The sequence below is a fragment of the Eleutherodactylus coqui genome, chromosome 1, assembly GCF_035609145.1.
Source record: "Eleutherodactylus coqui strain aEleCoq1 chromosome 1, aEleCoq1.hap1, whole genome shotgun sequence".
NCBI lineage: Eukaryota > Metazoa > Chordata > Amphibia > Anura > Eleutherodactylidae > Eleutherodactylus > Eleutherodactylus coqui.
This window is the reverse complement of record NC_089837.1, coordinates 202,193,675-202,207,667: the sequence shown is the minus strand read 5'-3', so window position 1 is coordinate 202,207,667 and position 13,993 is coordinate 202,193,675. Positions and strand designations below refer to the sequence as shown.

The 13,993-nt window shown below is 43.1% G+C and overlaps 1 protein-coding gene across 1 annotated transcript in view; it reads left to right on the top strand.

Annotated features, from left to right (window-relative positions):
* Window positions 1–13,993, top strand: part of PACRG (parkin coregulated) — a 645,102-nt gene that overhangs the window by 123,923 nt on the left and 507,186 nt on the right. The window contains exon 2 of the mRNA XM_066605428.1: window positions 11,785–11,919. Within this exon, the coding sequence (XP_066461525.1) occupies window positions 11,785–11,919 (135 nt within the window). The remainder of the gene's footprint in view (window positions 1–11,784; window positions 11,920–13,993) is intronic.

Genomic DNA, 13,993 nt, shown 5'->3' with positions numbered 1-13,993 from the left:
TCCTTTCACTTCCTCTTGTGTCTTAATCTATCAAAAGAGAGCGAATTAAAATGAGATTTGACATGTCTTTCTTATGCGCTGCCAAAGTGGTTTTACAGGCGGTAATTGTACTCAGCTCAGTTAAGTATACACGCGCAGTATAAGGCATCTTCAGATTTGTGTTGTTATTATGGAGATGGAAGCAGCAATGTGCGATCTGCTCATAGAAGATGGGTTTAAATTAAAATCTAACAAAGTTTACAATATAAAATCAATATTTCCATTAGATAACATTTTTCACGTGGTTGGATCATAATAGACATTGCTAGTTCTGAACTAAACATATTTTTACATGTCATATCTGTTAAAAGGCTGTACATAGAACTGAACATTTTTTTTAATTCCACTGTGCAAGTACTTTTTCTTATATACAGTATATATAAAAAAAACCATTAAACAAAGCCCTCTCTAGACCTTTCAAGAGATTGACAGTGAGGAACTGTAGAGCTGTTTGCTTTTTTATCTTCAATAAGATAACCTCATATTTATAAGCAACATAGTGCTAAATTGCTGCACTTGTTATGTGTTATTTTGTGCTCTTCTTTCTCTGAAGGCAGAAGAGGGGCATGGTATTTTATCTTTAGAAAAGACATACCAATTTCCATTTCTAGATTTAGTCTTAAACTGGCTATATAGTAAAGATTAGGATCAGCCACAATATAGCCTATCAGTCATATGTCAGATTCCTTGTATCGGTGATTAGACGGTAATATTTCAGACTGAACTGGTAGATCAAGAACAAAGTTACAAAATATGGTTACAAACAATTCGCTTGTACAAAGTGGCAAGCGATTACCTGCAATCAGCTAATCAGGCTACAAATACAGTTTAATTTGATTATTAGCGGAAAAGAAATCTAGCATGTATTGAGTTGTTACTTCCACCTCTCAGATAGCGCACACTAGGACATGGGCCTAGTCTCTTACATCTGGCTTATATCAAGAAGGGAATCTCCCTCTCCTCCCACATTTGCTGCTGGTTATCCCAAAGTCCAATCTGTGGTCTCGTCATCATTGCAGCTCCTCTACAGCTCCACTGTCCACCATGGTGCACATGCGGGAGGGAGACTGTCTGTCCTCCCAAACACACTAGGTCACTCTGTTGAAAACAATGAGAGCCTGCAGTTACAAGCGCCAGCCACTACATAGAGGTTGGCAGGGAGACTTCTGCTGCTTCCACGCCGACCTCTTGTGTTATTGTGGCGCTGACAACATGCGCCCGCACAGCTGATCGGTTGGAGTCCCCAGCGACGGACCCTGGCTGATCAATTAAAGGGGTTGTCTCGCGGCAGCAAGTGGGGTTATACACTTCTGTATGGCCATATTAATGCACTTTGTAATGTACATTGTGCATTAATTATGAGCCATACAGAAGTTATTCACTTACCTGTTCCGTTGCTAGCGTCCTCGTCTCCATGGTGCCGTCTAATTTCAGCGTCTAATCGCCCGATTAGACGCGCTTGCGCAGTCCGGTCTTCTCCCTGGTGAATGGGGCCGCTCGTGCCGGAGAGCTGGTCCTCGTAGCTCCGCCCCGTCACGTGTGCCGATTCCAGCCAATCAGGAGGCTGGAATCGGCAATGGACCGCACAGAGCCCACGGTGCACCATGGGAGAGGACCCGCGGTGCATCGTGGGTGAAGATCCCGGCGGCCATCTTAGTAAGGTAAGGAAGAAGTCGCCGCAGCGCGGGGATTCGGGTAAGTACTAAACGTTTTTTTTTTTTAACACATGCATTGGGTTTGTCTCGCGCCAAACGGGGGGCCTATTGAATAAAAAAAAAACCTGTTTCGGTGCGGGACAACCCCTTTAATTTCATGACCTATCCTGATGATAGGTCAACAATAGTATTTCACTGGAAAACCCCTTTAATTTACAAAAGCACATTAGTTAAAAAAATAAGTGTAGCCTTTAAGATCCTTTCTCAAAGACCTTTTTTGTAAAAGATTTCCCAAAATGGGATCTGATCTCCTCAGCTCATGCATGGAGCTATAATACGTTTGTGTGCATGCGCCCTAAATCAGATTTTCTCACAGTATGCTATGATGGGTTAGCTCCAGGTATATGTGACCCCTTAAACCTGGTTCACACAGCCGTATATGAATTGTGCCTGAGGAACTCACTTTGGACAGCACATGGATACCTATCCTGTGCTATCCACTCTCCACAGCAACAGCACTGTGAAAGAGGGTAAGTATAGAACAGGCAACTCCCACCCCCACTCTCCTCCTCTCTGCCCCTTGTCGTCTGTTTGCAATGGGAGGGCGCAGGATGGTATGGGAGCTAGTTGCTAAGCTCCCAACCCGTCCCGCCCCCTCCCATTGCTGGCAGGCGACGGGGGTGGAAATATGGCAGCAGCTTAGCACACTATCTCCCGCCCCATCCTGCCCCCTCCCCTTGCCGAGAGCCAGTGAGGGGGCAAAAGGGGAGAGGCAGTTTAGCACTTCCCCCCTTCCCTCCCACTCACCGTCTCTCTGTCTTTCTCCTCCCCTCCGAGCAGTTTGCAATGGGAGTGGGTGGGATGGGGTGAAGCTAAGCTCTCTCCCCCTCCCCACCCCTTGTCCACAGCCAGCAATGGGAGTAGGCGGGACAGAATGGAGCTTAGCTCCACCCCCTTCCCTCCCCCTCCCATTGCAAATTCTGGACTGAAGGAGAGAGGCAGAGAGCCAGTAAGAGGGAGGGAAGGGGGGAACTGCTTAGTTGGAAGCGTATACGCTTGTGTAAATAAGCCCTAAGGGTGCAGTCAGACAAGCAATTTCACACATATATAGGTGCGGGGAAAAAAATCGCACATCGCGTGTAGAAAAAAATTGCGCGATCAAGTGCATTTGCCCTTGTATGTTCTATCTTTTGCAGGTGCGATTTTTTTAGCACATGTAAAAATTGGACATGTGACCGCTTTCATTGAAAAGCATTGCTTGTATTAGAGCCGATTTTTAAATTGTGCCTATACATGTGCTAAAAGATCGCTCATCTGACTGCACCCCAAGAGGAGAGCAGTTATATGCTACAAAGTCTGTAATTTAAAGGCTTTGGCCACTCTATATAATTATTAATGATGGGCTAGAAAACTTTTCGGGGCAGTTACTCTGCTTCTTCATCAAATATTGTAGTTTGGCACATTATAGGGTGCAGTCAGGTTTTTTAAATAATTTGATTACTAATAAAATAGAAATTTTAATACATTACACTTTTCCGTGAATTTCGCAAAGCTCAGCTTGTACGAAAACTTTGTGTCTCTTTAAAATTTATGCTGCAGAAAAAGGGACTTGGAAGGAAAAAAGGAAACGTTGCTTGGCAGAAGGGACCTGGTAGATTTACATATAATTTACACCAGAAACTGTTGTTAATTATACCAGAAACCTACTTAAGCTCATAGCTGGCATAGACTTCCTTTCTTTTAGGTGCTCAGAGATGTGTCTCTGTGTATGTGAGCCTTTGAGGATTATATTAAGACCAACATATGAAACGTCAGTTTCAAGAAATCTCCCCTATATCTTGTATTTTTGGCTGCATTATATCATTCAGTACAGGCACATCACATATCTGTTATATGTAGAAATAGTACAATAGTGAAAGACTTTATCAAGCTTACAGGCATGAAGAAATGTGTGTTTTTCAGGAGGCCGGCAGTAAAAAGTTTCATTAATGTTACTGCTTTCTGCTTCGCCAAAGTTCTATTCCATTATGATTGTCATAAGTATTAGACATGCCATTTTCCTTGTCATTGGCTAAATCTCAGAAAGTGGCTACATTAATGAATCTGAAGAGGTCAAACAATAAGATTGCTTTTGACGTGTAGTTTTGTTAATGAAATTAAAGATCTATTAAATTGAGAGTGGCAGCGAGATTGATGGACAGTTTCACTACTCGCATATTAATGGGAGAAATCGTAACTCCTTGAAAAGATTTTGAGGCCATCAGTTTATATACATATGGAAGTTTACTGGATATGGCTGTAATTATTTGCCCAAACAATATGGCAGCTAGAAAAAAAAGTGAAATTATTTGGATTTCTTCATTGATTACTGATACAATGTGGTCTGTTATGTAAGTTACATTTATGGATAAACACAATCTAACTAAACTAATAACACACAAAAAGTACCGTTCATGTCTTTTATTAGGCTCACTGAGTAAATATTCACCGCACAGGGAGAAAAAGTATGTGAACCATTAAATGTAATAACCTGTATGGCCTTAGCAGCAATCCCCTCCACCAAAGATTTGATGTGTTGCAAATAAGGTTTGCACAATGCTGAGAAGAAATTTCGGACTTTTCTTCCACGCAGATGTGTTTAGTTCAATATTTCTGGGAGCCTTCTTCAGCCTTCTGTCGCAGCATCTCATTAGGGTTCAGGGCTTTTGCATTATTGCCTTTTGTGCTTTTTGAGTAATCAATACAGGATGCACAATCCTAATGAGAGTAGCACCAGTCCTGAATTTTCTCCATGCACTATAACCAATCTTTCTTGAAAAGAAGAGATTTAAATAGTAACCAGACTTTGAGTGTCTTTATTTATTGACAAAGCACCTGTGCAACCCATGCTTCCAGTGTCATCTCCTTAATTGAAAGACCTTTTTCCAGTTAGTTCTTGGAGAAGTCAAAAATCATTACTTACCTATTTCCCCCAGGCAAACTCCTTACCGCATTTTCTCCCCACTGATCTTCACCAGTCCCCCAGGTCACTTCACCGCAAGCCGGACGGAACCTCTTCTTGTTATGGAGCATTCTTTCTCTGCAGTCTTCTTCCAGCAGATCAGTGTAGGTTACGTCACTAGTAATGTTTACTGCCTCGGAAGGAATGCCGATCTATTACCAAGAATGCGCATGCACGCTGTCTCGCCGCAAGAGTTCATATACTATTGCAGCAAGACCCCGTGAATGTGCAGTCTCTGCAGTAGCTCGGCACTCCCTACTAGGCTATGAACGCTACGTCACTAGTGACATAGCGTACATTGGTCAGCAGGAAGAAGACTGAAGAGAATGGATGCTTCGTCACTGGAAGAAGAAGAATCAGCCGGCTGGAGGTGAGGTGACATTCCCCCCAGGACTGCAGGAGTCAGGACAAGATCGGCGGGGAGAAGATGCATTAAGGAGACTGACGGGGGAGGAATAGGTGAGTATAGAATTTTTTTTAAATGACAGAACCCCTTTAAGGCCTCACTCACGTTATACAGCACACATCTGGTGGCTGTGTATGAGCAGGCTTGGGTGCCGAGCCCACATCATACATGGTAGATATCAGCCATATTTGACAACTGACATCTGCCCACAACAGCGATAACTCCAGTCATGCCTGTTAACCCTTTAAATACCATTGTCATTTGTGACACAAACATTAAAACCTCCGGTTGGCATTCGGAGGTCATGAAAGGCCCCTCCCACGATGAGATTGCGGTGTGCTGTTTGGTTGTCATAGACTGCCAGGGGTGCCATGAATACTTGCCTATCAAGACATGCCTGTGGCACATATTGATAACTTGCTGGTCAGAATACAGTGTGATACAATATGGTATTGCAATGTATTGTTGCAAGTTCAAGTCCCCTGGGCACATGATAAGGCCTCGGTCAGACGGGCATTTGTTCGCATGATTTGCGCATGCGCATGCGGCCGGCGATTTTATAAAACCATTGCTTTGCAATGGTATCGGACACATGGGCGCTTTTTATGCGCTCATCCGATAAATTATAGAACAGAAATCGCAGATCGCACCTATCTGCGATTTGCGATTCCTGTTCTCTTCTCTATATGCGCTCAATGGGGCTGGCGGCAGCAGCGTCGACCCCATTGAGAACATATAGTAGACAGATCATTCTCCTCTGCCACAGCTGTAACAGCTGTGGTAGAGAACAATGATGTTTGCCCATTGAATTCATTCAGCTGAGATCTGCCCCTGATTGGTCCCTGCGCTGAGCCAATCAGAGGCAGCACTCACTCACCCATTCATGAATTCATGAATGGGTAAGTGAGAGCTGCCTCTGATTGGTGAGGCTGTGACCAATCAGAGGCAGCTCATTCAGCAGGCGGGAATGTTTTAAATCCCCAGCTGCTGAATACTACTGAGAGCAGTTCAGGAGAACTGCCGGCGGCCGCGGCTGAACTCCGTCTGCCGGGACTAGGTGAGTATATATATTTTTTTGTTTTTACACATTTCTGGATATATAATATCTTATATTTTTAAGCCCTTCCCGAAAATTCATCGTGAGATCGCCCGCAGCCCATTGCTTACAGCCGGCTCCATTGAATTCAATGCGCTGGACAGCGCTGAACTGCTCCAGCCAGTTTCTATTGAAACGCGGCTAGGAGCAGTTTTTTTCGGGCGATTTTTTTGGCCCCGGTCACGTGATTTGCGGATGCGCATCCGTCATGCGATCCGCAAATCGCGGGGAAAAACGCCCGTGTGACTAAGGCTGGCTTCACACGAGTGTGACGGGCTCCGCCGCGGAATATTCCGCGGCGAAGCCCGTCACGGCGCCCCCCAGAGACCCCATACTTACCAGCAGAAGATAGCGTGAAGACGCTTCCCTGCCCACCGCCGCCGCGTCATGTGACACGCCCACCGCGTCACATGACGCGGCCGGCCGTGTCACGTGACGCGCCGGCCGCATCATATGACGCGGCAGCGGTAGGCGGGAAAGCGTTTTCACGCTATCTTCCGCTGTGTTACAGCGGGAAATAGCGTGAACGGATGGCTTCCATTGACTGCAATGGAAGCCGTCAGCGCGTACACCCGCGGCAAATAGAGCATGCCGCGGGTAAGGATGGGAGATTTCACGGTGCGGAATTCCACGGTGGAATTCCGCATCGTGAGCATTGTGCTATTAGGTTCAATAGAACCTAATAGCAGCGGGCAACGCAACGGATTTTCGCCGCAAATTACGCGGCGTAAATCCGTTCGTGGGGAGGAGGCCTAAGGCCTAAAAATGAGGAGTGTTCTTTGTCATAAAAATGAAAATGCATTTGCAAAAATCCAGATTGTTAGGAAAATCACATTATTAATCTCTCAAGCTGAACGCTATCAGAAAAAAATATATACCCAGTGCTAGAATTGAACTTTTTTTGTCACCTTGTATCCAAGAAAAAATTTAATAAAAAGCGATCACAAAGTCATATGTTCCCCTAAATGGTATTAGTAAAAACTACAGGACATCCCATGACAAATAAGGGAATAAAAGGGAATCAAAAGATGACAACACAAAGCCAATTTCTTTTTAAATGTATTAAAAAAATTTTTAAGTAGTACTACATTAAAAAAATTATATCATTTTGGTGTTGCCGTAATTGTACTAACATACAGAATAAGTGCTTATTTACACGAGCGTATATCTGCCGGCGCTTTCTTGGCCGGCCGATATACGCTTCCATCTGAGCAGTCCCCCCTTCCTTCCCCCTCACCGGTTCTCTGCCTCTCTTCTCCCCCCCAAGCGGTTTGCAATGGGAGTGGGCGGGACGAAAGTGGAGCTAAGCGCCTGCCCTCTCCCAGCCCATTGTCCACAGCCAGCAATGGGAGTGGGTGGGATAGAGTGGAGCTTAGCTCCGCCCCCATCCTGCCCATTCCCATTTCAAACACTGGAGTGGAGGAGAAAGGCAAAGAACCAGTGAGGGAGAGGGAAGGGAGGACTAGTCAGATGGAAGCGTATATTGGCCGGCTGTGAAAAAGCCGTCCGATATACGCTCTTGTAAATAAGCCTTTTACTTCACCATGAACACTAAAAAGCAAAACTACCTAAAAAATAGTGCAATTGCATTTGTTCCATTTCTCCCCAATTAAAAAAAAAAGTTAATATTTTTTGAAAAGGGGAGGAAAAAATGAAAATGAGAAAACGAAAAAGGGCTGCAGCAGGAAGGGGTTAATTCCATTGTTTAGGTGTTTACTACCAGTTGAACAACAGTAAGACTATTAGTACCAGATCTGACACATGCTGGACCCAAACAGTGCTGGACAGACTTTATTGACTATATTAGGGTCTTTCCGAATTCATTATGATTTCTGACATTTTCCAGGCCTAAATAGAGCTGCATGAGTTTTGGCCTGGATTTTAAAGGAAATCTGTAATGAAGCATGCATTAAATGTATTGCAACGGTAAGCTTTTCCAGAGATCATGTAGATGCACTTTTGTGATGATATTATTTCATATTTATGGCCAACTGGCAGGATTTCTGTACTTAGAAATTCTGCACAACAGCAGTAAAAAGCAAAAAATCATATCTACAAGGCAGCTTTATTAAAGGGGGTTTTCAGAGATTTAAAAAAACCACAGGTGGCCAGGCATAAAAATTATAAAGGAACTTTTACTCACCTGTCCCAGAGCCCTGCAGCTCCAGCACCGCACCTTTCATTCACCCCACCGGCCATCTGTTTACATGCTCCAGTCAGTTTGTATATGTAACCCCACAGGCTGACTGCAACCAATCACAGGCCTCAGTGGTGCAGGACAGGTGGAAATACAAAAAACTTCTGAGGTAGAAGCTGATTTTCCTCATTTTGGGAGGAAAAATAAATTCCTTCCCTACTCCAAATATGGTAATCAGAATAGAATCCCTGGATCAAACTCAAGAGCAGGATCAAACTGAAGAATAGCAGTTTTTAGCACAGAAAACACAAAGAATGAGCTTAGGCTGGGCCTGCTATAACCTTTCAGTTACAATGTATCCTGGGACGTTGTGTCAAAATGTCCTCCAGGTGCAACTACAGTATTATCCTTGCAGAGCGACTGCAACAAACCTGTAGCCCATAATCACTTCGACATGATAACTAGCACCCACTGAACAGGACCCCAATGAATGCTTTCTGTATATGTTCCTTCATTACTTTTATGCATGGAAGGCTGTTCTTAAAGGGGTTGTCCCGCAAAACAAAGTTGGGGTATACACTTCTGTATGGCCATATTAATGCACTTTGTAATGTACATTGTGCATTAATTATGAGCCATACAGAAGTTATTCACTTACCTGTTCCGTTGCTACCGTCCTTGTCTCCATGGTGCCGTCTAATTTTCAGCATCTAATCGCCCGATTAGATGCGCTTGCGCAGTCCGGTCTTCTCCATGTTGAATGGGGCTGCTCGTGCTGGAGAGCTGCTCCTCGTAGCTCCGCCCCGTCACGTGTGCCGATTCCAGCCAATCAGGAGGCTGGAATCGGCAATGGACCGCACAGAAGACCTGCGGTCCACCGAGGGTGAAGATCCCGGCGGCCATCTTCGCAAGGTAAGTAAGAAGTCACCGGAGCGCGGGGATTCGGGTAAGTACTATCCGTTTTTTTTTTTTCAACACATGCATCGGGTTTGTCTCGCGCCGAACGGGGGGGCTATTGAAAAAAAAAAAAAAACCGTTTCGGCGCGGGACAACCCCTTTAAATAAAAACTCAGAGAACCTCTTTAAATATCTTTATTATTTTTGGCAATTTTTGTTCTCCCCCACAACTGTGGCATCACAAATACTTCATATTTTGTTCTATGCAAATAGGCTCATGTCAGCTAAACCAGAGGCTTCTGTAAAATGAGTCTGGGGACTGGTATGTAATTGGGAGCAATCTAGAGGTCAGAACTAGAAGTAAGACTGCAGGTGCCAGGTGTGGTATCAAAGGTCTAATCAAGAACATTCAGGCAATGAGTGAGAGGTCTTTCTGGGTTTAAATAGCAGATCTTGATAGGCTCCTTCAGTCCTGTAGCAAGCATTAAGTTGCATAGCATCAACTCCCAGAAGCAGGGAAAGTAAACATTGCTTTGATCCATATGATCATACAACGGACAGAACAACACAGAAACCGAGCTGTACTATCCTGACACTCAGGCAACAGTTTGCAGGACCTTGTTTGCTTAAATAGGCCAAAGGGATCAAATATAAGCCAGTTGCCATGATGACCAAGCATCGTTTCCAGTGATTTCACTAGCCAGGAATGCATCAAGATATTTGGCACAGATTTTTATTTACACAATTTGTAAAAGAATTATTAAATTACCATAAAAAACACGAGATAAATCTTCAGTAAGTTGAATTGTAAACATTATCACGGCTGTTAATAATGATCAATATATGAAGGATAATGAGGGGGGTTATTGAAATATTTCATACTGAAGTGTGCTCATGTAAGATGTATCAATGTTGGCATATCTTGACTGTCAGTGCATTAGAACTATAAAGTATGCTAATTTTTGGCATACATTTTAGTAAATCTGTTGGGTTGTGCAGGCCCACCTCCTTCCACTAAGCCCACCCACTTTTTTAAAATGTGGTGAATGCTGTGTAAAATTGCAAAAAGTCGCAAATCTTTGTGCAAAAAAGATGTGTGCCCCCCCCCCCACACACACACACACACACACACAAAACTGGTGTAAAGCCCTTTATAAGTTTTCCTATTGTGTATCAGAGTAGGACATACATTAAAAAACTACAGTACTTATCACAATCTCGGTAAAAGAAAAATTATTCTGAAGAGTTAAAGCATACCTGTTGTTTCAATTGACTTTTTACAATAAGCTGTCGTGTGTGTACATGAAGAGTAGCACTTATGGCCATTATATGGCATATCTCTCCATTATTCCCCTCAGCAGACTCCATCTCTATTTGCCACTTTTCCCTGAGCTGGTAGGTGGAGTATAGCTGCTGTGATATCTTTCATACACAGCACACATACAGAAAAAGTGATATTGCTTCCCCCTCTCTAGCACACTCTCAGAAGCAGCAGAAACATGGAGGACATTTTATCATAGGTATGAGTAGTATAGTTGTGAATTCAGCACTGGACCGGTACAGAAAATATATCAGAGCCTTCAGCAGTAGTATATACCCTGTTTCCCTGAAAATAAGCCCTACCCTGGTTTTCTGGGATTTTTGAGGAGGCTTGAAATATAAGCCCTACCCCGAAAATAAGCCCTAGCTGCATTACATGAAAAAATTAAAGAATACTTACCTAGCAGGATCGGTCAAGGTCCCTCCTGCTGCTCTTTGGAGCTCCGCTATGCATCCTGCAGTCCTCAGCTGCCCATAGAAGATCACTTCCAGGAAGTGATCCTTTTATGGAATTCATAAATCCCACCTCCAGGAAGCGATGGCTCTGATCCGTTTTCAAACGTTGCTCAGCCAGTCAATGCAGCGCTCGATGAACCGATGGGATGGCTGTGATTGGTTCATCAAGTGCTGCATTGATTGGCTGAGCAGATGTCAAAGAACCAATTGCAGCCATAGCATTTGTGGAGGCAAAATTTATGAATTGGCCAACTAATGCAGTAACTCAGCGTGTCAGAGCTCCAAAGAAAAGCAGGAGGGACCTTGACCTAGCCTGCTAGGTAAGTATAATAAGGCATCCCCAAAAAATAAGACCTAGCGACTCTTTTGGGGCATAAATTAATATGACAGGGTCTAATTTCTGGGGAAACACGGTATATCTCTGCCTCTCTCTCATCTTGCAGCTGCTTCCTCCTTCCCCTTCTCCCTATAGACTTCTTTGATCACCAGGTAACCTGATTCCTGTGGGAGCTGAAAATTGGAGTAGTCTCTCTAGAAGAATTTTGTAGTGTATCCAGAATGATCAGTACAGAAGACTGGTGAAGAATTAGCATGTATCTCTCTTTCGAACATTTCTCATCCTATTAATTTATTCGAAGTTTGTTGAAAGTACGATGCCTGTTTAATTATATTTTTTTCTCTGAAAACCCCGTTCTGACAAATTGAATATGTGTATAAATCTGATATTTAAAGCATCCTTGGTTCTAGCATCTCATTAATATATGCATTACTTTGTAGGTGAGAGGCCCCCCAGCAGCAGGAGCATTCAAAGAACGACCTGCAAAGCCCACGGCTTTTCGCAAGTTTTATGAGCGAGGAGACTTCCCAATTGCCCTTGAGCATGACACGAAAGGAAACAAAATAGCCTGGAAGGTAGGTAAGAGCACAGCTGTGACTGCCAGCTGTGCTTATTGAAGTGACATGTTCTATTGCCAAACAAAGTTAGCTTATAAGTAAATAAACCTGAGACGTTTCTCCGCAAATGGAAGTTTTCGGTGGAAGCTGTTCAGAGGCAGCCCTCAGAGCCAGCCGTCCACCTTGGCTAACAATTAAATTATCTTCTGGAAGAGAGGAAGATGACAGAGCCTCTTTGCCTCCGAGAATTATCTCCTACATCAATTCATCTCTATTTTTATGAGGACCTGGCAACCCTGGCTGTTTCAGACAGTCCATCAAGTGATTGCATATTGCTAGCAGTAGCCATTTATCTCCCCCAAATTTCACCTTCCTGCAGGACACTTTCAAATGGAAGCTTTAATTACCTAAATGGATAGGTCAGAATTGGCTGCTCCTTAGGAAATGCAGTGCAGAATATAAACGAAGGCAGATTCTCATTCGGAGACGGTGCTTTTAGTCTGCAGCATATGTGAAGCAACGTAATCGCTGTCATACATGCCTCTGTTAGAGGCTGACCTCCACTGCTGAAATCATTACAATGTCGACATTTCTCTGACAAAAGGTTAATTGGCTTCAAAATAAATGTATTGCCTAATGACTCCATTCCAATACGGCTGGGCTTCTGACTCCGAATAGCCCACTGATGTTATTTGTAGAAACTTGCCAATCTCTTTAACTCACCAGGGCAAGCTTTTAAATTTAATTTGAAGGAGAAAAAAAAAAACGAAGACTGATCTTTTTTCTTATCCGGCCATTTAATTATGTGCCTTCCCGGAATCTTTTCTTTCTCCTTTATTTCTCTTACACAGTCATAAATTTGTCTATGCCAAAATAAGTCAGAATTCTTTATTTCAGCATTAAAACAACACAGATTCAGCTAATCGTCTTAAAGAAAAATGCTAGTTACGGACAATGCTAGGGACTTTTTTTTATACAAATCCTATTTTAATGCCGTCACTTGCTGAGTATAAGGACAAGCAAGGTTGCAGACCTGTGTTTGGTTCTCTCATTCATCAGAGGGAATTGTCGAATGCAATTGACAGACAACTGATATTACATATATTTCCAAGTTTTGGCCTGCTCTCCTGCAAGTGAAAAAATAACATTGTTTAGAAATCTAGCTGTTTTGATAAATTGGATCTAATAAGATATCCAGCCGTGAATTGTAAAATGCAGCAAGAAGAGCTGCATATGTTATGTCCTAACTCTTAAGTCAATACACTGCGCTAATATTTTTCTTTCTTTTCGTAAACCTGGCTGGATAGAAATTATTCAAAATTTTGTGTTGTTCCAAAATTTCAAGTAAAAATATTTTATCCTTTATTTGACAGCTTGTGATCTGAACCTAAGCAGATTATGCATCTGTACAATAATAATGGCTGATATCATTGTTTGCGAATAGGAAAGCTAAGCAGATCATAGAGCTCTTATGTCCTCCAGCTAAATACAGCAAAGTATGGAATTCTCATAGATTTAACTGCTGATTATACTATTCTTATTACATGAGGCCTGGATGACTTGAAAGACAATTGTTTATATACATATATTTGCTAGGTATGCCTGCCTGTGGAATACAAATGGATGAAATGTGTACAAAATGCCTTACTTCCCATTCACGTGTATTCCTGCTTGTCTATGGGGAGAGCTGTCATTCTAGGGGCTCCGGTTGGGGAGAGGCCGGTACAGCGCTGCCCATGACTTGGACTACCCTTCGAAATCAAACTTCAAAGTGTTTTTACTATGAAATGCAGCAGCATTTCAGAATAAAACATACACAGGCGAATTGTATATACGTGTCCCGGGTTCATGCTGTCCGTAGTTCAGGTGGCTTGAGCTTGGTGACAAATTCCATTTAAGCTACAATTTAATATAGACAACATTAAGGCTGCTCTAAGTTACTTGATCACCATGGATTCCGCTTCTCACAACTTTTAGCAAACCACTGATTTTGTTAGGTAATGTATCTGTGATCTATTTCCCCGGCTGTGGCCTCAGTATTACATGCAAACATACAAGCGAATGGCTGTTCTTGTAATATATATACGGCTAC